This window comes from Sardina pilchardus, chromosome 7 (assembly GCF_963854185.1).
Source record: "Sardina pilchardus chromosome 7, fSarPil1.1, whole genome shotgun sequence".
Taxonomy (NCBI): domain Eukaryota; kingdom Metazoa; phylum Chordata; class Actinopteri; order Clupeiformes; family Clupeidae; genus Sardina; species Sardina pilchardus.
Window position 1 is genome coordinate 1,556,786 of NC_085000.1, and position 20,218 is coordinate 1,577,003.

Here is a 20,218-nt window from a genome sequence, read left to right on the forward strand (position 1 = left end):
TAACTGCTCTCACATTGTTCTTCATCATCACTGTCAAGAAAGCTCTTGCATCAGTGGAATTGAGTTTTGAATAATACATAAACCCTGTTTCAAAAGTGCCGTAGTGGCGTCCATATTGTAAACATAAACACAAATAATCGTTCGTAAATTCACTGGGAGTTAGAATGCTCGTCTTTTTCGAACTTCAGAGCGTTATTCTATTTTTCAGAGTGTCAGATTGAATTTACGAACGCACCCAAGGTAAATATCGATTGTTTTGCTCGAGGGGAGGTGGAAAATGAGCGTATTTCCAAAAATGGCGGAATATCCCTTTAAGGTACTCTGAGCAAATAGTTTAATCTCACCAAGAAACATGTTTGTGGTGCACAGGGAAAACAACTTGCACACCCCAAAAAGACCATAGTCCCAGCCAGTGCATAAATTCACCTGTATAGTGTGAACCTTGAATATCTCACCTCCCAAAAAGGACAGGCAGTTCCTCTTTAAGTTCCATGTTGATATCGTCATAAACACTCTTGGCTGTCTGCAGCTCTTCCTCCGCCTGGGCAGAGTAGAGTGGACATTTCATTATGAGTCAGACCACTCTAGGCATGCTTGTTTCCTGCTGATAAGATAACAGCTCTGCCATACGGCTTCTTTGTTTGATTAAGTGTAAGATCTAACATATTACATTCATTTCTCCAAATGTCACAGATATTTAATGTAAAAATGTACAATGAATCTGTATCTGTCTAAACTTCATGAGATGAATGAATGATCCCCTTCTGTTCCACGGCACCTTAGCTATCTTGACCTCATCTATCTTCTTGGCACTCTGTAGGGCCTCCAGGTGGTGACGTGATGAATCATAGTCTACCAGCTTCCTGTTGCGTTTGGCCACTCTTTCCTACAGGCATGCAGGGTGGGGGTGGAGGCAGGAGAGAGATTGTTAAAAGAGCCAGTGTCTGTGCAGTATTAGTGCTTATCTTTTTTTTTTTACCTTGACATCTGGAAACTGAGTCATGTAAGACTCCATGGTGCGCACGCCTTGGTCTAAGACTTTTGTCTCATAGTCATTCCATAAAAGATCTTCTCCCTTTTGCACCAAAAAATGTATGTTTCATCACATATGTATCTCTGAAAAAATATTGGTTTGAAAATGTTGCAAATGGCGCACCTCCACAATGGCCCCTAGATCTTCAAGTCCATTCCAGTCAGATTCATAAGCATCGAAGAGAGAATGGGAGAGCCGATGGGAAGCCTCTCTCATTACTGTAATGACAGGACACATTAAAACAGTCTGGATATGATCATAGAAAACATCTCAAGCATTAGTAATCTATTTGTAATAGGCAATAAATATGAAATGGAATAAATGGGGTATACTATTAGCTTTAAAATTAAACATAAATACCTTTGACAGCATTATGATACGCCTTGAGGTCTTTGTATATTTTACTCCCATCGCTCTGAAAATTAAATTAAATTACATTTAAATTAAATTACATTTAAACAAAGAAAATGTAATTGCCATTATATCATTATCGTTGTCATTAATCATAGTCATTATCTCTCACTCTTAAATATCAGAAATGATTAAGACAATCTGTTCATTGCTTATGGTACCTGCTGGTCGTTTAGATCTTGGACGTAAAAGTCAAATTGTTCATCTTTGGTCACCTCACTCTTTCCAAACTTCTGTAAAACCTGTGACACACCACAAATGAAATGCCTTCAAAATATCAAGCAGAGCTGTTTCTTATCAGAAGCAGACATTTACATTAGAAATGGACTCTGGGTTAATATAATCTACAGATTCCAGAATATCTGTGATGATCAGATATGGAGATGATCGCTATAGGAATCAGATTTTTAAAGTTCAGTTTCCATTCAATTTGCTGGTCTAATTTTCAAAAAGCAAGACAAAAATGTTGTTTAATGCACCACATTTCAGAAACGTTTTTCATTCATCGGTGAACTGTAGACCTACTAGCCAAATATAAATGACCAGCTTTAGAATAACGTTTTGATGTTTTTCTTTTCTTTTATGATACCAGAGCCAACACTTGATGTTTTTATTTGGAGGTCAGTTATGGTCCCAACAGATACAAATCAAACATCTATAGTTACACCCAATGACAATAGGGTGTACCTATGTAACCCAATGTCTCTGTTTCTACTGCACGGTTTATAATGTTTATTTAAGTCGCCTGTCACAGATTATAGCCTTGTTGGGAACATATGAATTGTGTGTTAGAACAGGACTTTAAACCCCTTGTGTATGGATTTTCCAAGGTCTGGTTTGACTAACATAACCTAATTGAAAAATGTCCACAAACGGTGTATGAACATAAAAGTTACTTAAAGGTGCTCTAAGCGATATTGGCTAACTGTTGTTTCTGTTGACATTAAAAAAAAACAGAGAGCTAGCTCGCTACTCTCTCCCCTTCCCTGCAATTGAAACTCTCCTAGACACACTTGTTGGTGATTGGCAGGAACAGTTTGTTTTTTTGGTCCAGGCTGGACCAAGTTGTTTTTGTTGCCGTTTTTGGAGCTTGGGCTGTCCATAGAGACCGCTTTTTTTTTGTTTGTTTGTTTTACTATTTACCATTTGAGGTGGTGAGTTGATGTTTGCTGTATGTGACAAAAAATGGTTTAGCTTAGAAGCCCCGTAACATCGCTTAGAGCACCTTTAAACCAGAAAGTACATCACTCCTCGAAAGACTTAAAGCTTACCTTCTCCTGAGTTCTGCTGAATTGTCGTTGAACTCGTTTAGCAAAAACCGTAGGACCCTTTGGCTTTGGACTAGTGGCTGCATTACCACTAATACTTGCTGAATCCATGACGTTTGTCTTCCTCTTGTCCTTTACTTTAACAGAGAAATGTTTATTAATTTGAAAACTTAATATGTATGTGTATGGTATGTGTAATCCCCATGCAGGTTTACTTTCTTCCCAGTATGCTAACAAGGGCGTGTATGGGGGTGGGTGGGTTGATTGGTTGGGTGCACCCAGAGATAAACCCTGCAATGATCTGCCTCATGACCCATCCAAAGAAACTGAGGTTGGACAACGCGTGTATAGCGCTATTTCTGATCAAAGGACGCACCTTGTGTTCTCCTTCAGTGCTAAGGTTATAAGCAGAGCAGACATTAAAAGTGCAACAGGCATTTTGATAGTGGTGCTCTGTCAATCAATATGCCTGCACTTAGCAAGCAGCGCATTCATATGCAATCACAAGTGTGGTATTGACCCTAACTGCTCATATTAATCAAATTAAAACTGCTCCTAACCTTCATCTGTGTTCTTTTCATTATCTTATCTTATATCTTAAGATTTTTAGTCGGCTAGGTGGCTCATTAAAAAGCAAGTAGTACCTTCAACTCTGTGCATGCCTCCCTTTTCTATTTCTTAGGAAGATAAGGTGACTAGGGTGACCACCTGTCCCGCTTTACGTTGTACTGTACAGCAATTTTACCCTTTGTCCCGCCTCACGCAAATTGAGCATCTGTCCCGCTTTTTCATTCGACTCTGGCCAATTGAAAATAAATACACAGATACGTTCATAGGCGTAGTGTAGAGGAAAGCAATAAAATCGGTAGTCGATAGGCTGAGTCGTACGTCAATCAAACTGTTGCCTGATGCACGAACGCCTCCGCAACGTTGTCAAAGATCTCAAATTAGAGAGCGCGCTCTTCGGTCAGGTTAAGCAGCCATGGCCTGTGTGGCCATGAAAAAGAGAAGATGCACTTTTAATAGCAAATGGACCGCAACATAGCCTACTCTTGGCAAAGCCTGTAGACGGCGAAGCAGAGAGAGCATTTTGCATTTGCGTTTTTCTCTGGGGCACGGTGTGAAGCGACATGGTTCAAGTGAGTCCTACAAAACTAGAGAAGCACTCCGAGAGCGCAGAACTAAGCCAAGCGAAAACATAACCGCCTCCTGGATTACTCCCATTTAATCGTTTCTTCCGAGGGTCATTTCAGACCTTTCCTGAAAATTCCATCCATAACTTTTTGAGTTATTTTGCGCACCAACATACAACAAACAGACAGACAAACAAACAGACAAACAAGCTCCGATGAAAAGTGATGAGCATCTATCATGCCGTACATCACACAAACACACATTCATGTTGCTCTACCGACTGCAAAACAAGTCAGTAATTGTTCCAGATTCTGAAATAGCTAAGAAAATGTCATGTGGCTGTTCTTATCAAAAAAGATTCTGGTTTACCTTATTTGCACTGAAATAGTTCAACTTTCTGTAGGCAAGCCCTTAACATTTTGCGCTGTATAGACTAGGCTTTATATTTTGTTGAACTTAAATAGGTTAGGCCTAATATTTTTTTGTGTCTTGTATTTTAAGGTGAATTTGATTCACTGAGAGCATTTAGCTGCATAATGCCTGGTCCTTTGGACAGTTGACTATTTTGATAGATAGATATTTTGATAAAGACGAGATGTTGCAAAATTAGCGTTTTGTCTTATAGGTAGTGTCTTAATCTTTTGGTCGGTAGATTTAAAAAATGTTGCTTAGTAAATTAGATAGACAATATATCTTACGTTTAAAGTTATTACGTCTGTCCCACATTGTCCCACTTTACCATGCTACTTGTCCCACATTTTGTCTGACTGGAGGTGGTCACCCTAAAGGTGACACCAGCCTATGTTGCTCGTAATTGGCTGTGTTTGACTATGAGCCTGATGTCACAAGTTCATGACATGTAATTAAGCTTATTTACAAATAAGACAACAACGCAGAGTATTACCACTACTGCCTGACCCTGTGTGTTCGTGTTCATCCTATCAAAGATTTTCTTCAACCAGTAGGTTTTTGCACATTTATTTTATGTAATTACATAGAAAATGTACACAGATGCACTATGCACAACACTACAAATGGCACTTGGCAACCATGTAGGCTACTGTTGTACACTGCTCAAAAAAATAAAGGGAACACTGGTTCATAGGAGTATAGCATCAAGTCAGTCACACTTGTGAGATATTGATTTGGCCAGTTATGTAACAGAGGTGGTTTGTGAATCAGGTTGACCTGCTTTGATGTCAACAAAATTTTCTACAGGTGTACTAGAGGGCCAACTGTGAGACGACCCCCAAAACAGGAATGTCTTTACAGGTGGTGGCACCTGGTAATTTTTCCATCTTCATCCTTATTGACTGATTTGTCACTAGTTTTGCATTTGGATAAGGTCAGTGTTACCACTGGTAGCATAAGCCAGTATCTGGAGCCTACAGAGGTTGCACAGGGTAGTCCAACTCCTCCAGATTGGCACACCAATACGTTCCATTGCCAAAATGACTGCTGTGTCTCCCATTGCAGTCTCAAGAGCATGAAAGAGATTCCAGGAGACAGGCAATTGCTCTAGGACAGCAGGGCAGAGTGGTAGAAGATCCTTAACCCAGTAGCAGGACCAGTATCTGCTCCTTTGTGCAAGGAGGAACAGTAAAAGCCCTACTAGAGCCTTACAGAATGACCTCTAGCAGGTCACTGGTGTGAATGTCTCTGGCCACACTGCCAGAAACAGACTTCATGAAGGTGGCCTGAGGGCCCGATGGCCTCTAGAGGGACATGTGCTCCCTGCCCAGCACTGAGGAGCTCAATTGACATTTGCCATAGAATGCAATATTGGCAGGTCTAACACTAGTGCCCTGTACTTTTCACAGATGAGAGCAGGTTCACCCTGAGCACATGTGACAGACATTGAAGGGTCTGGAGATGTCGTGGAGAACGTTATGCTGCCTGCAACATCATTCAGCATCATTCAGCATGACCGGTTTGGTGGTGGGTCAGTAATGGTCTGGGGAGGCATACCCTTGGAGGGATGCACAGAACAGGGCAGTGAACACAGGTCCCTCTAGAGGCTATCGGGCCCTCAGGTCAACCTCATAAAGTCCGTTTCTGACAATGTGGTCTGAGACATTCACACCAGCGGCCTGCTGGAGGTCATTCTGTAGGGCTCTAGCAAAACTCCTACTGTTCCTCCTTGCACAAAGGAGCAGATACTGGTCCTGCTATTGGGTTAACAACCTTCTACCACTCTGCCCTGCTCTCCTAGAGCAACTGTCTGTCTCCTGGAATCTCTTCCATGGTCTTGAGACTGCAACGGGAGACACAGCAATCTTTTTGGCAATGACAAGTATTGGTGTGCCATTCTGGAGGAGTTGGACTACCCTGTGCAACCTCTGTAGGCTGCAGACACTGGCTTATGCTACCAGTAGTAACACTGACCCTATCCAAATGCAAACCTAGTGAAAAATCAGTCAAGAAGGATGAAGATGGAAAAATTACCAGTTGCCACCACCTGTAAAAACATTCCTGTTTTGGGGGTCGTCTCACAGTTGGCCCTCTAGTACACCTGCAGTAAATTTCGTTGACATCAAAGCGGGTCAACCTAATTAACAACCACCTCTGTTACATAACTGTCCAGATCAATATTCCACAAGTGTGACTGACTTGATGCTATACTCCTATGAACCAGTGTTCCCTTTATTTTTTTGAGCAGTGTACTTTACTCACCTAGTTACAGTTTTTCTCGATTGTTAACACACATTTTCTGAAAACATGCCTCATACTCTCAGAACTCTACACACAAATCCAAAACAACACACACAATGGGCAAAACCCTGCAATTCTCCTGCAAAATGACACTTTACCTTCAAAACAATGTAATTTCTCCTCAAAATGCTCTTTTGCTCTCAAGAGACACACACAAACCATCATAAATCAAGACATTTATAAGGACCTGATGTGCTCAGTGTAAAACACTGCAATGAATTGAAAACGCTTCTTCTCCATTCATCATAATGACTGGGCCTTTTTTTGATCACTAGCTACGTTTACATGCACCCTTTCTAATCCGATTCAGGCCCAATCGGAATGAAATTCCTTCATGTAAACAAGACAATCGGAATGAAAATCGCCGATCCGATTGAAATTTGGGTCGGATTGAAAGAGGTGGAACGGATCCGTCCGGTAGTAAAATAGTTGTCATGTATACACTGGATCGGATCGTTCCCTGCTACTCTTCCCTTCTGCGCATGTTCAGAAAAGGAGGCGCAATATGTCTCTTATCAAAAAAGCCACCACGGTGTAGGCAGAGGGAGATAGTAATGAAAGATCTTTGGTTAGGTGTAAACATAAGCACTGGGCGTGAGGTTGAACCATATGTTTCTTGTAGGGCTATGGTTTAAACAGTGACGGATAACATGGCATCGGAAGAATAGGCTATTTAGTTTCGTGACACTTTCAAAACACCAACAAAATCTGACAGCATCTTTGAAGTTTAGGAAGTACTAGGCTGCAGGCAGTATATACGCTAACTGGCAGCTGCATAGGCTTTGGTAAAAGCAACGACTGAAATGCAATGATGAAGTCTCGTTTTCTGAAAGCCAAATGTTAACAGGTAGGCTATGTTTCGGAGGCTAAACGGCTATTGAAGCTAGGCCTACGACTACAGTGGAGACAGATATTTTGCGATGTCTGAAAGAACAGTGTGGAAGCTAGGTAGACGGCAAGGACCTATTGATTGAATGCATTTCCGTACAAGTTTGAATTTGTGTTGCTGGGACTTGTTAAACAACATCTGAGGCGCAAAACAACTAGCTGTTCAGTCAGACGTTTTGATGGTTTGCTACCCCGTCAGATTACAGGATAATCAGCTATATTTTTGGCTTTGGAAGGAATACTGTATGACTGTGCATGAAGACCGTGCATGAAGTTAGCATTTGCTGACCGACTTGCTGTGCAGTGTGAGAGCGGCCAGTGAGTGTGTTAGGAGGACGCAATTTTAGTTTATATTTTCGTCGTTTTAGTCATTCTAATTATAAGGAAAAGAAACGAAACTCTAGGCCTTCTGATGTTGCTTTTGAACAGAAGAAAGCAGAGGCAGAGGATTGGAAGTAGGGAATATCTCACGCCTCAAACGTCATAGGCTATAAACTCTCGTCCATCTCGGGGGAGCAAAACTGCAAGCAGGCTATATGCGCGTGAAGCTGACATGTAAACGCGCGCATCCAAAATACTCCTTGCCATGTAAACATCCACCGATCCGATTGACCAATCCGATTGGTCATTCCGATGGTTGCATGTAAACGTAGCTAGTGTTACCCTACAAACAGTACTAGAAACAGTAGATAAGCTGATACAGTAAGTTGATATGCTTATACCCTATCAATATTTTTAAATATCTCATTGTTTTCTATTATTTTTCTTTGTATTTGCCGTAATGTTATGGCGTTTTCTTCTACTGTAGGACAATGCTCAATGATTTCAGTTTCCTGTTCAGGAGACAGAAGCCCTTGTGTTGGTAATCCTTCAGCTGCCAAACAAATAGTAAAATACTGTAAACTGTGAAGGAATACAAAGTAGGAATACATTCCCCAAATACTTGAAACATACTTTATTTTTACAGTCCTACAGAACAGTCCACAGGCAATACTGTACTACTGTGCTCATTGAGCTTGCACTGTACGGCACTGTACTGTATTGATACGCAGCACTGCAATGTTCTAGTGGCTCGGATCTCATCGGAGATTACGGTCCTTGGCCTCCCCGTCCTCCTCCTCTTACTCTCACTCCTCTGGCTCTGCCTGCCTGTACTACTGTATACTGAAGCTGTGATTGATAATTGTAAAACTGTGTGACAGGTGTTTGCCCATGTGATGAGTCAGTGTGCATGGTAGGGCAGTTAGCTTTAGAATTTGAATGGCAGTGTGTTCCTTGAGAGAACAAGACATTTTCTTCATGAAAATTGTGTCAAATGAAGAGAATTGTGTTTTGAAAACAGTGTGTTTTAGAACGGCAATTTGAGTGTAAAGCAGAAATTGTGCTTATAGTTCAGCAGAATCTGTTCAGTAGGTTGGTGCATGAGCTACATATTATTGGAATTGTGTCTCAAGTAGGCCTACCAGAAATTGTGTGTAAACATTTGAGAAAAACTGTAACAACACAATTTTAAAATATGTAGCGAAGGGCCCCATGTAGGCTATCTGCCAAGGGGTCTGCACAAAAACAGATATTTACAAAACATCTACTGTATACAAAACATATTTTGTAGGCCTAGTAGGCATACCTGTGGTCAGGCCCGGGGTGGGTAATCGGGAGAATCGGGAGTTTTCCCGGTGGGCCGCTTCACTTTTGGGCCGGTCGAGATTTTTTGTTTTGTTTTTACATTTGTCAGGTTAGTCCATCTTCTCTTAAAGGTCCATAGCACGTCTTTTCCAAAATATGATTTCTCAGATAGGCTACCGATAGCGGGCCGGCCCTACCGCAACTATACGCGCCAGGGTCTCCAGCAAGTGTGAAATATATGTTTTAAGCTGTCTCATCACCAGGCTATTTGCTACAATATTTACCTCTGTTACAACAAGTCATGATTTGTGCCCATTAAACTTTGAACTTATACCGTCAGCATCCGTGTCACCTGAAGCATGCGATAGAAATATCTATTGAAAAGCACAGTTGATCTGTGCATGCACCATCTTTTGATTATTTGATTTAGAAAGCAAGTTCATTATTTTGAGCTGCTATTAGAATGGAAGCTCAATATAATAATTTATCCCGAAGTTAGATAACATGTAGATATTTGCTGCAATTTCAAAACCGGATTACTCGGGATCAGCGTAGGCCTAATGTACAGAGGAATGCTTCATATCCTCGGGTCCGATAAGGTCTGCTGTTTATTTTGATATATGGTTAGATATATGTTGACTGGAGTTCGGGAGATACTGTATAGGCTACCACCGAGAGTAATGGGTGTGGAGGTGGATGACGCTCTGTGTGCACAGTGGAATATGATTACACTGAATGTAAGCAACGTTAATTTTCGTTAAGTTTCGTTACGTTTATCACAGCACCTGCTAATATCGTTTGAAAGCTCAAATCCAGCTCTTCCACGATATCTGTGAATTATGTGTGATCTGTGAGCAATTAGGCTAAACAGAGAATGTGAATTTGGATAGCCTATTTACGTCCATCAGTCACATGGATGTCCGCTCCTATAGATGCCGTTGCCATTCACAATGTAACTTTGTACTGTGATTTGAACTAAACATTAGTTCAATATGCCTTTATGCTGAAGAGTGGAATACGTTTGAAATGCTTTATTCATTTATTTCTGCTTTTGTTAATTTATCAACTTTGGGATAGTGGAATATGTTAACTTCTCGGATTATTATTTAACCTACATTGGCCGGGTTTCCCAAAATCGTTAAGAAGCTCTTAAGTCCTAAGAACTTCTTAGGAGCGTTCTTAGAACATTCTTACAACGCTCCTAAGAAGTTCTTAGCACTTAAGAGCTTCTTAACAATTTTGGGAAACCCGGCCATTATTTGTTGAACCATGGTATTGAAAAGAAAAAATACAGGACAGTAAGAGCTTAACTGTTGCTTAATTGATCCAATTTCCACTACCATGGAAAAAGTGGGCCGGTATTGGGCCTGAAATTACCGGGCTGAAAAGAGGCCCCACTCCGGCCCTGCCTGTGTATAGGCTACCCCTACCCAAAGGTGACATATCCTGGCAACCCCTCTGTAGGCCTATGTTAATTGCTTGAACCATATTGTATCTATAATGTTAGTTTACCAAGTTCATACTGTACATAGACTAATCATAAACTATTTTACTGCCTGGTGCTTATGTGAGATTGGTCCATCCAATGGGTGTTAGGACTCAACCCATCATAACTCTTTTGTGTGTACTAGCCTAGATTAGGCCTAGGCTGAACAAAGGTTATTATGGTTAAACAGATCCATTGCTCACATGTAGACTATGGTCACAAAGAAAGGATTGTAGGCTATGTCACTCACAATGCTTGCGCACTACGGCTCCCACACGACCTTGCGAAGATTAAGATGATCTTTAAGCCACTCCCAATCCTTGAGGCGAACTTTGCGCTGTGTTGTCATCAGGGTCACGGGTATGTTCGATTTCACTTTGATTTCCCCGGTGCTGCTGGACATTCTGGACATGACCATGGGCAGCACGTTAGCGAAGTGTGCCATCACTGACCTGGGCATTCAGTGGGTTGGGTGGGCGGTCGCCTCGATATTCAAAACCGAAAAGTTTTACGATTTAGCAGGTAGGCTAAGCTTTTGTGAAGCTGGTGTGCACTTAGTTCTATTAGGCTAAACAATGTTTTGCAACATAGGCTAGCTTGACATAAGCTAGCCTGCTTTGTCGATTGTTCAGCAAGTCGCATGTCTACGTTTTTAAGATCTAACGTTTGGGCAAGATGTGGTTTACCAATTTTTCAGCCACTTGGTATGGATATACTATTAAATGAATTATTTTATATCAGTGCACTATAGCGTAGATTAGAACATGTTATCTAAAAATGACTTGTTGTGAAACAGTCACTTTACCCCGCCCACCAAGTAAGATACTGCTAATGTGCGTTCAGTCAGGCGTTCATTGGCGCGTTTCTTAAGTATTTCTCTCGTAAGGAAAAAATACTATTCATTCAGTCTGTTTGGCAACAGTTGCAACCTACACGACATGTGTGTCGCTTTCCGAAAGTGAAGTGGTGGAGATCTTGCGACTTTGTTACAAACTCTGCAGTCTGCACAATGTAGTGAAATGAATATTAGGCCTAAACTACACAATGCTGATATTCAGTAAACATACACATTTACGCTGGTCTGGTGTTTCATTCTCGAAAATGCAGATCTACATTTGCTGTAGGAATAACAGTCGATACTTGAATTTGAATGTGACAGATATCCATGCTTACCTGTCAAAGCACTATTCCAGCAGATTTAATTATGATGAAGTCAGTCCCACCTTACTAAATGTGTGTGCCCTTGCCACTTCCCACTCTCTGCTCTCTACAGAGCTTCTCTCTAATGTCTGAAAGTGTTCCTTTGAACTTTGGAACCAATAAACCAGTTCCTCAGTAAAATATTCATTGAACACGCCTCACTCCGCACAGAGCAAGCCAGTGTATATGGTTGAATGGCTGCTGGCCCACAATTAAAATGTGAAAATAATAACTATCTTTCTGTTTTAGGGTCTGGCACATTTGTTGCGTTGGCTCACCTGAGTCGCATCTGGGGAGGAACTGGACACCAGCGACAGAACATACAAACAGGCCTGGTGACAGCATGGGGTTTGAGGTATGCCTGATAACAGGGGTCAAAGACACCTGTGAAAGGTTCATAGAGTCTGAACACCCCCCACTCCAACCCTTTTACACACACACACACACCTCTTTTTGTATTTAAGGGATTTTTCAAGGGTTCAATGCTGGGCTGCTATGAGTAACTGGACTAACTGAATTGCATTAAGGTATTTGGTTAATCAGTAGGCTAATGCTGGCAATGAATAATCACACTGACTTCACTGAACAGGCTTGGAACTTTCCTCTTCCTGCGGATTCTGAAAGACGGACAAGATCGCAGGTTCAATGGAGTCAGAGATAGCCCTGGGACATTTTTTGTGTACTGGACTGTGCAAGGTAGGCTGTTTGAGTGCCCTCTGTTGACATTGCAACTCCACACAGGATTGAACAGCCACAGCCCCCTGCCCCCCCCCCTCTCCCTCCCCCTCCCCCTCCCTCACTTCTCAATCATTCGCTCTCCTTTCCCCAAAAGTGATTGATTTTTCTCGGATGGGTCTTCCGGACAGCAAGGTCTGCTGCTTGCTGGCCATGCTGTGTGTTCACTAGTGTTTTACGTTCTCTTGCTGCGCAGCTCTCTGGGTCTTCATCACCCTGCTTCCCACACTCATCCTGAACAGTGAGAAGCGCAATGTGCCACTCGGGGTGACCGACTACATTGGCTGGGGTATGTGGGGGCTTGGGTTTGCCACAGAAGCCATTGCAGACCAGCAGAAGTGGAATTTCAAACGAGACCCTGAAAATACTGTAAGTGGATTCCAAACTATTTATTTTTAGCTTTTGTTGAGAAAGTGCTACCACGCAGTAGACTGAACAGTTGTGGCTTCAATTCCCACCTGCCACCATTATGCCCTTGAGCAAGGCAGTTAACCCAGAGTCTCTCTTGGGAGACTGGCCATTGTAATGATTGACATATGTAGTACAGTAAAGACAGTGACAGGAAGCAAGTGGGAGAGAGATGGGGCGGGATCGGGAAATCACCCTGGTTGGATTTGAACCCATGGAGGCATTATATAAGTCCCGCCCTCCATTCAAATGAATGACAGAGGCTAGGCTTGTAAATCCGGCCAATTCATAGTCAACGCCATATTGAACATTGGAGCTCCGATCCAGCGCCAGTCGGCTCTGACCATGGAGGGAGGTATATAAACTGGAGAGAGGGACTAAGTCCCGCCCCCATTCATTTCAATGGCCCATGATAGGCTAGCTACTTCAGCCAAAAAAGTTTGAAATTGGCCGCAGCCATCTTTGAGAAAATGACGTTCCGGGTTTTCATTTCTGTCACCAGCTAGAATGAGCCAATAATAGGTTCCACGTTACAACAAGACAACGTAAGGTACATCGTTGATGAAGATTGGAGAGTGAGAGAAGGTGTTTGTGAACGCGCACCTATCGTTACAGTGGAAATAGTGCAAATGTATGACATTTTGGGATGGTGGTGGAGAAGTTTGCCCCTTGTCTCTAAATCCTATAATATTTAAGCATTATCGCACGAGTGGGAGTGGTGTTGTTGGCCAATATCGCCACGGCTGTGGTTCGCCGCAGGCACGAAGGACCATATAGATAAAAATGGTATCGAATGAAAGCCAACACTCGTGGGATGTCTGCTGAAGTGTGACAGAATGAGCATATTGTACAGTAGAAGAGACAACAGTAGAAGAGACAACAGACCTAGAACATGAAAAAAGAGGAAGCAGAGGACTTCGTTTTAAACATCTTCTTGACAACCACCCTGATATCTCACCAATTTGTGTCTTCTAACAAAAAAAAAAAAAAAAAAATAGGGTGACACTGACAGCTTGAACCAAAGCATGTCTGCAAAAGTCTCAACGGAAGCCTTTTTCAGAATTGGCCCCCTGACACAACAGTGGCCCTTGTGGTGTGATACTCTTGTGGTATTTATTGATCATTATTTTTTAATGACCATGCTTGCACACAAGTTGGATTATATTGCACATTTGCCCAAAATTACAGTAGGTAACATGGAAGAAAATGGAAGCACTTTAGGGAAAAAATCCGCTTTTTCCATTTTTAAGAATATGTTAAAATGAACAAAATATGATTTTCTAAGCTGACAACCTGGTTAGAACTCATGTTGAGAATACTGGATAGGTTGTATGCTTGTACCAAAAAGTGTCCGACAAAGTTTTAATACAAGTTTTGGCCCCCTGACTATTTGGTGTGTCTGCGGCCTATGTTGTACGTGTCTCATTTGCTAACCATTTCAATACTCACTGGCCTGACGATGTTGTGCAGCATTCCTGTAATAAACCTAAACATCTCCCTCTTCATCAACCAGGGCAAGTTTATCCAGAGTGGCCTGTGGGCCTACAGTCGACACCCAAACTACTTTGGTGAAATCCTCCAGTGGTCTGGTCTGTTTCTGTCTGCGTCGTCAGTGATGCGTGGGCCGCAGTACTTGAGCGTGGCGTCTCCCCTGTTCCTCTGGTTCTTGCTGCGCTACGTCAGTGGGATCCCCATTCTGGAGAAACAGGGCATGAAGAAGTGGGGTGCTGATCCCACCTACCAGAACTACATTCAGAACACTCCCCTCCTCTGGCCCTGGCCAAGGTTCTAGAAGATGCATTCCATATCCAATTCCTATTGGTACAAGTGTGACAATCAGTGTTTCATTGCCATTTTTGTATGCTACATTTTACACAATAATCCTGAAGGACTATGACACTTTGAAAACTTAGACAAGACACACTTTTCCTCCTCTGATTTTCAGTAAAGTTGTTACACAAAACTGAAGTGTCTGAGGAGGTAAGCAAAATGTCTAATGCAAGTTCATGCTGCTAAAATAGCAGCCTGGGCTCAAAGAAAGTCAATTCTGTATCTGTTTACAAGCTGAAAAAGGCCGTTGCAAGGATGAACATTAATAAAACATGCTCTACTGTTGATGCCAACTATGGTGCAATATCAGATCCTCAGGAGGTAAATAAACAACACAGATATGTATCTTGATGTAGATTCATGTATTTTTACAAATCACTCAGGTCCTACCAATTACATAAGAATAGTAGTATGGTTTCCATTTGGTTAAAATTAATTTAAAAAAAATACAAGTCTGATTAAGCCAAGCAGCACTTCTTGGATCACACATTCATACACTGAAATCACCTATGTGTACTTACATACTTCCACACTGTGCATAGGTCCATGTAGGTTGACTTTGCATAGCAAGCTTGCAATTCTATGATTCAAGCCTTGATTCAGACTGACCGGCAGTTGTTTTAAGTCACTGGGCTTGAAATACTTCAGGACAAGTTCAATTTAAAAATAAACAACACAGAATGATTCTGGGGTTTGTAGTGCCAATTTGGAGAAGTGCTTTTCCAGACATTTGACTAACAAAGAATATACATTTGCATTTGTAAATATAATGAGTTGAAATGGTGATCCAAAATGAAATGACTTTAAAAGACCAGGTAAAAAAACTGACTGAAGGACCATCACATTTAACATGACGTACTGACTAGTAGGTGCGCAAGTCAATTTGAGGGACTACTTTTTTCTTATAAAATAAAACAAACAAAAACAAAAAAAAAACATAAGATATCCTTCAAATGCTCCAGCAACAAAAGAGGTTAGACGTTACAGATTTGCCTTGTCTAATACAACACTGCCAAAAGCCAGCTAGAAAAATAAAGAGCAATTCTACGAAACACAGCACAAATCCACACAAATGAAAACAGTCTACTACACAATAGTCAACCTGTCAGAGTATCTTGATGACAGACACTCATAATTGACTACTGCAAGGGACACATCTGGTGTTTAAGCGGCAGCTTCCCTTTGGTTGATTCAAAATATTTGAGGACCAAACATACGTATAAAATATTTGAGGACCAAACATACGTATAAAACCTACTACGTACATAATCACAACAATAACAATCTACTTTGATACACTGACAGATAAAAGAGTAAAACAAAAGATAAAGCATAAGCACTAGACATAGCACTACACGGTTTGCATACAATAGTAAATGTAAAAACGGGAGGCTGAAATTTGCAGCCAGTAGCTGCACCAGTTTCAATAGTCAGATTGGGACTACTTCAGGAGTGGAGAAGCAAAGAAATTTCCTTGCCGGCTGAAGCCCACCGCCGATTTACTCTTGCTGCCAAACCTGCAAAAATGAGACTATTCTTAAAAGGAGCCCAGGGCCCTTTGGCAACAAAAAAACAGGCAATAACTTTGGAACCAGACGGGAGACGCAGAGGAGCTTCAAGGTCAGAAAGAGTCACTGACTTGGTATAAAATGAACCAAAATCTCAAACATTTTAAAGATAAAAGACACTATGTACACACAACTCCATGTGCCAGGCACCAGCCAGGCAACTCTCCAAATTAGAGAAGGTTTACTTACAACTCAGGCACTCACTACATAAGTGCACTCACTCACTACTACTACTACTACTACTATGTATTCATCCTCAAGCTGCTTTCAGCTAACCAGCTCTAGTTGTCACGCAAGAGGGAGCCAGTAGCTAGCATGTTAAACATCTACTTGTGCAAGTGTGCAAGTGTGCATGACTGAGACCTATAGGCCTTGGGAGCTCTGATCAGCACCAAATATTGTGTGTTGTGTAAGAGGATTATCCACATACTTGGGAGTGATCTTGTTCATCATACGGCTGGAGAGGGAGCTGGAGGACGGAGTCTTGCTTATCTGGTGCTCTGGAGTGGTGAGTGGCCCTAGCATGCTCACTGCAGAGGGATGGACAGAGTTCACAGTTCATTAAAGGCACCTCCTCAGTCCGCATACTTCCATCAGCACACTTTGAAGTTCAAGTATACAAACGTATATGGCAGACACTTTTAACCAAAGTGACACGCTAGTTATCTGATGGTTACTCCAACACTGCTTCATTCACGGCCCCCAAGTTCCATAGAGTAGTGTTGTCTCAAATTGAATACAGACGTCTGCACTTTACAATCGCAACATCAATCATTTAAACTGCTCATTTTAGACAAAAAGGAGCATCTGAGACAAGGAGAGCATTCATGTCAGGCAACACACAGTCACTGAAACTTGAAATAAACAATACTAATTTAGTTGTATAGCATCTTTCTTCTGTATAAGAAAATTGGTGGATTTTTTTTTTTATGTCTGACATCCATTAGCTGTCATACATTAGTACCTTTTAACACATCAAAGAGTTATCCTGTCTTTTTTTGCTGGTTTTATTTGTATCCACATCTTTTTTTTTTTTGGTCTATGCAAACCCCCATTCCTCTAAAGCTTTTTCTTTAGAGCCAGGAAGTGTTGAAATGGCTCAAGACTAATTCCACATTTCCAACTACTACTGAATTCCAATTTCTACTTAAGATGAAGAGCTGAGGCGCGTTCAAATTCGCAAACATAGGCGAACGTTTGCAAACAGTCTGAGGAGGTAGTGCTCCGCAAACATACAGTGGAACTGGATTTGAGTTTGATGAAGGCAACAATGCAATAACTGTTAAAATAGAATGTTGTTAACACCAAATCATTCAAATTGAACTGTTCAAAGAAAACATGTTCACTACTAACGTTTGCCTTGGTTTGCCAAATTTGAACGCCCCTCAGAACAACGATCGATGACCACTCACCTTTGTGGTCTGGCGTGGCGTAGCAGTTGCTGTTCTCAATGATCATGTGATCGAGGTGTTGGTCCTGGTCGTTATCTGCCATCATGAACTGGCCCCAGTACTCAGTGGGCAGGGCAAGCAGACGTTCCACCACCTGCGTCCATGTAGAACAAACATGAAATTTCCTTAGGCTGGCGCTTTGTAAGCGAACATGTTAAGCTTTTTAAAGCAATTCTAGGAAAAATGCAAGAAGGTAGAGTGCAGTAAGAATAAGTGCATCAATGAGTGCAATTGTCCGGAGGGGGAATGCAGCTGCCTAGGAATGTCTGCCTCTTGTCCCTGTCAAGGTTGCCATGGTCGTGGACACCTCAACAGAAACCACATTACCACTCAGAGGTTTACTGCCTATTGCCTCATCTTCTTCAAAGCCCTGTTAAATAAGCACAGGCTACCACGTACAATAGCCTGAAGGCACACATCGGATTACTCCAAATTTGACATTCAGGGGCTGTGTCCGAAACGGAACGCAGCTGCCTACTGCCTCACTGCCTTCACTGCCTAGCGAGTGAGTTGCCGTAGAAGGCAACAAGGTAGCAGCTAAAAACGCTGTTTTGGACAGCCTAGCAAGATATCAACATAGAACGCCGTTGCTATGTTACCAACAGCTGTGCTTTAGGTGCGTTAGCGTAAATCGCTACTAGCATGCTAGTAATTGCAAATTAATTGCCACTGATGTGTAATGACCGGACAATTTCTGGAAATGCTTTAAAAACCTGACCAGCCAACGCGGTTCACTTGTTAAGACCCCGGGGATGGTGTTGTGGAGGAGAGGAGTCGAAATTTGAAGTATAAACATGCTTTAGACGTGTAAACAGACCGATCGTGATTTTTGCAAGGTAAATACAAAGAGGTGAATGGAAGCATTTTACCGTTCACTGACATCATAGTTAAATAGAACTTTTGGACGTTGAAGGCACCATGAAGTATACATCTATGCTGCCTTCAAAACTGGGCAAATCGAAGGTATCTTAGAAGGCAGCGTTTTTGTTTCGGACATGACACGATGCCTCGCTCCCCTGTAAGATATCTTAAAAGGCAGCATTTTCGCCCGTTTCGGACACAGCCAGGGTTTCTTCAGGTTTCTTCAAGTCAAATTCAAGGCTTTTTAAGACCTTTTTAAGACCATTAAAAAAAATAAATAAATAAAACTATAAAAATACCTATTTTTACGGACCTATCGGACCCAAAAGCTGTGTGCAGATCCACTATATTTGCCGTCATAACTAGTGGCCAGAATTAAAATTTAAATCTCTCACTTTGGCCTATGCTGACTGGATCTGCCATCATGATCATTTTGTCAACAATGACGTAGAACCATGGATTTTTTCAATTATTAATCTGTTTTGTTTATAACTTAAACCAACATAGTTATAATTTTTACTACATTATTTAGCATAGGCCTACTTGATGGTAATATATAGCCTGCCCCATTACAGTCCTCTAGCCTATGTACAATATAGTGAACCATAGGCCTATTGATATTGATGCTGACTGAAGAAGTTGTAACTGCTCCCTCTCCTCCCAAAGTAACATTGCCGGTCCCACACCTCTCCTTCTAAAATAAATAGGCTGTTTTTTTTTTCCATCTATCAGCAAAATGCTACAGTAGGCCATATCCACTAAAAACTTCAGCTTAACTCATTGGCTGCCAGCGATTTTCAGTGCAGAGAGCTCCATACTGCCAGACGTTTTACAGCATTTTGACTGTTTTTCCTAGATCCACCAAACGGTTAGCTTTATGACTATGTAAACACCGAAGGTACCAAATGAAAGAGTAGACTCTCTTCTTTCACCAGGAAAAAATGGTTTGTTTCTATCGTTTTCCGTCCTTTAGTAATGGTCAGTAGAACATGGGTTAGTTTTGCTAAAAACACCTGTTTTTGACCAAAAAGTGGAGAAAACGATCTTTTTGTGAAAATCAACTTTTTAACGTTAGCGTTTCAGTAGTATGTCAACCACGATTGCACTGTTATCTGGTCAGTCTCGTCAAGGTTCCTAGGGACTCTGATGGTCGCTATAGACTCTGAACAGGACGGTAGACTTAGCAAGCTAGCACTAGCAAAGTTGTTGTTAGTCTATATAGCAATATCCAATATTGGATCATACCGTTCACGTGTTTTCCATCCTTGATGTAAGAAGAAAGCATACAGATGGTAGCAGCTACGGGTTGAGAATGCTCCTTTCTTTCCCGCACATCGGGACTCCCGAAGCATCGGGACTTTAATTAAAACGGTTAAAAGGTTAAAAGGTTCGGCTCATACCGGAAAACACGGAAAAACCCGAAGACACCGCGCTGGTGACAAGCGGAGAAAAGAGACATCACGCTCGGCATGTCAGATTGCAGTTTCAGAGTTTTCGAATGTTTTACAGCGTACCTCACAGCTGGCTCTCTCACTCGACGTAGCCTATAACTCAGTCAGTCCAGCAGAGATGCCAGAGCAACGTTTTGGAGAGTACCGCCAACTGTG

General features: G+C 41.7%; 3 protein-coding genes across 4 annotated transcripts in view; 1 reads left to right on the forward strand and 2 right to left on the reverse strand.

Annotated features, from left to right (window-relative positions):
* The window catches only part of bin2a (bridging integrator 2a), a 28,480-nt gene extending 16,600 nt beyond the window's left edge, over window positions 1–11,880 (reverse strand). Inside the window, exons 1-8 of the mRNA XM_062540276.1 lie at window positions 11,732–11,880; window positions 2,716–2,849; window positions 1,606–1,686; window positions 1,394–1,448; window positions 1,157–1,251; window positions 980–1,075; window positions 779–886; window positions 456–541 (exon numbers count right to left, since the gene is read on the reverse strand). Of these exons, the coding sequence (XP_062396260.1) occupies window positions 456–541; window positions 779–886; window positions 980–1,075; window positions 1,157–1,251; window positions 1,394–1,448; window positions 1,606–1,686; window positions 2,716–2,823 (629 nt within the window). The 5' untranslated portion in view covers window positions 2,824–2,849; window positions 11,732–11,880. The remainder of the gene's footprint in view (window positions 1–455; window positions 542–778; window positions 887–979; window positions 1,076–1,156; window positions 1,252–1,393; window positions 1,449–1,605; window positions 1,687–2,715; window positions 2,850–11,731) is intronic.
* si:ch211-210c8.6 (uncharacterized) lies at window positions 10,906–15,076 on the forward strand. Its single transcript, XM_062540278.1, has 5 exons — window positions 10,906–11,080; window positions 12,008–12,113; window positions 12,348–12,454; window positions 12,690–12,862; window positions 14,415–15,076. The coding sequence occupies exons 1-5, from the start codon at window positions 10,921–10,923 to the stop codon at window positions 14,691–14,693; spliced, it is 825 nt and encodes a 274-aa protein (XP_062396262.1). The 5' UTR covers window positions 10,906–10,920; the 3' UTR covers window positions 14,694–15,076.
* The window catches only part of racgap1 (Rac GTPase activating protein 1), a 52,635-nt gene continuing 47,493 nt past the window's right edge, over window positions 15,077–20,218 (reverse strand). For both annotated transcript variants that reach the window (XM_062540274.1, XM_062540275.1), the window contains exons 15-17: window positions 17,712–17,844; window positions 16,730–16,829; window positions 15,077–16,248 (exon numbers count right to left, since the gene is read on the reverse strand). In XM_062540274.1, the coding sequence (XP_062396258.1) occupies window positions 16,173–16,248; window positions 16,730–16,829; window positions 17,712–17,844 (309 nt within the window). In that variant the 3' untranslated portion in view covers window positions 15,077–16,172. The remainder of the gene's footprint in view (window positions 16,249–16,729; window positions 16,830–17,711; window positions 17,845–20,218) is intronic.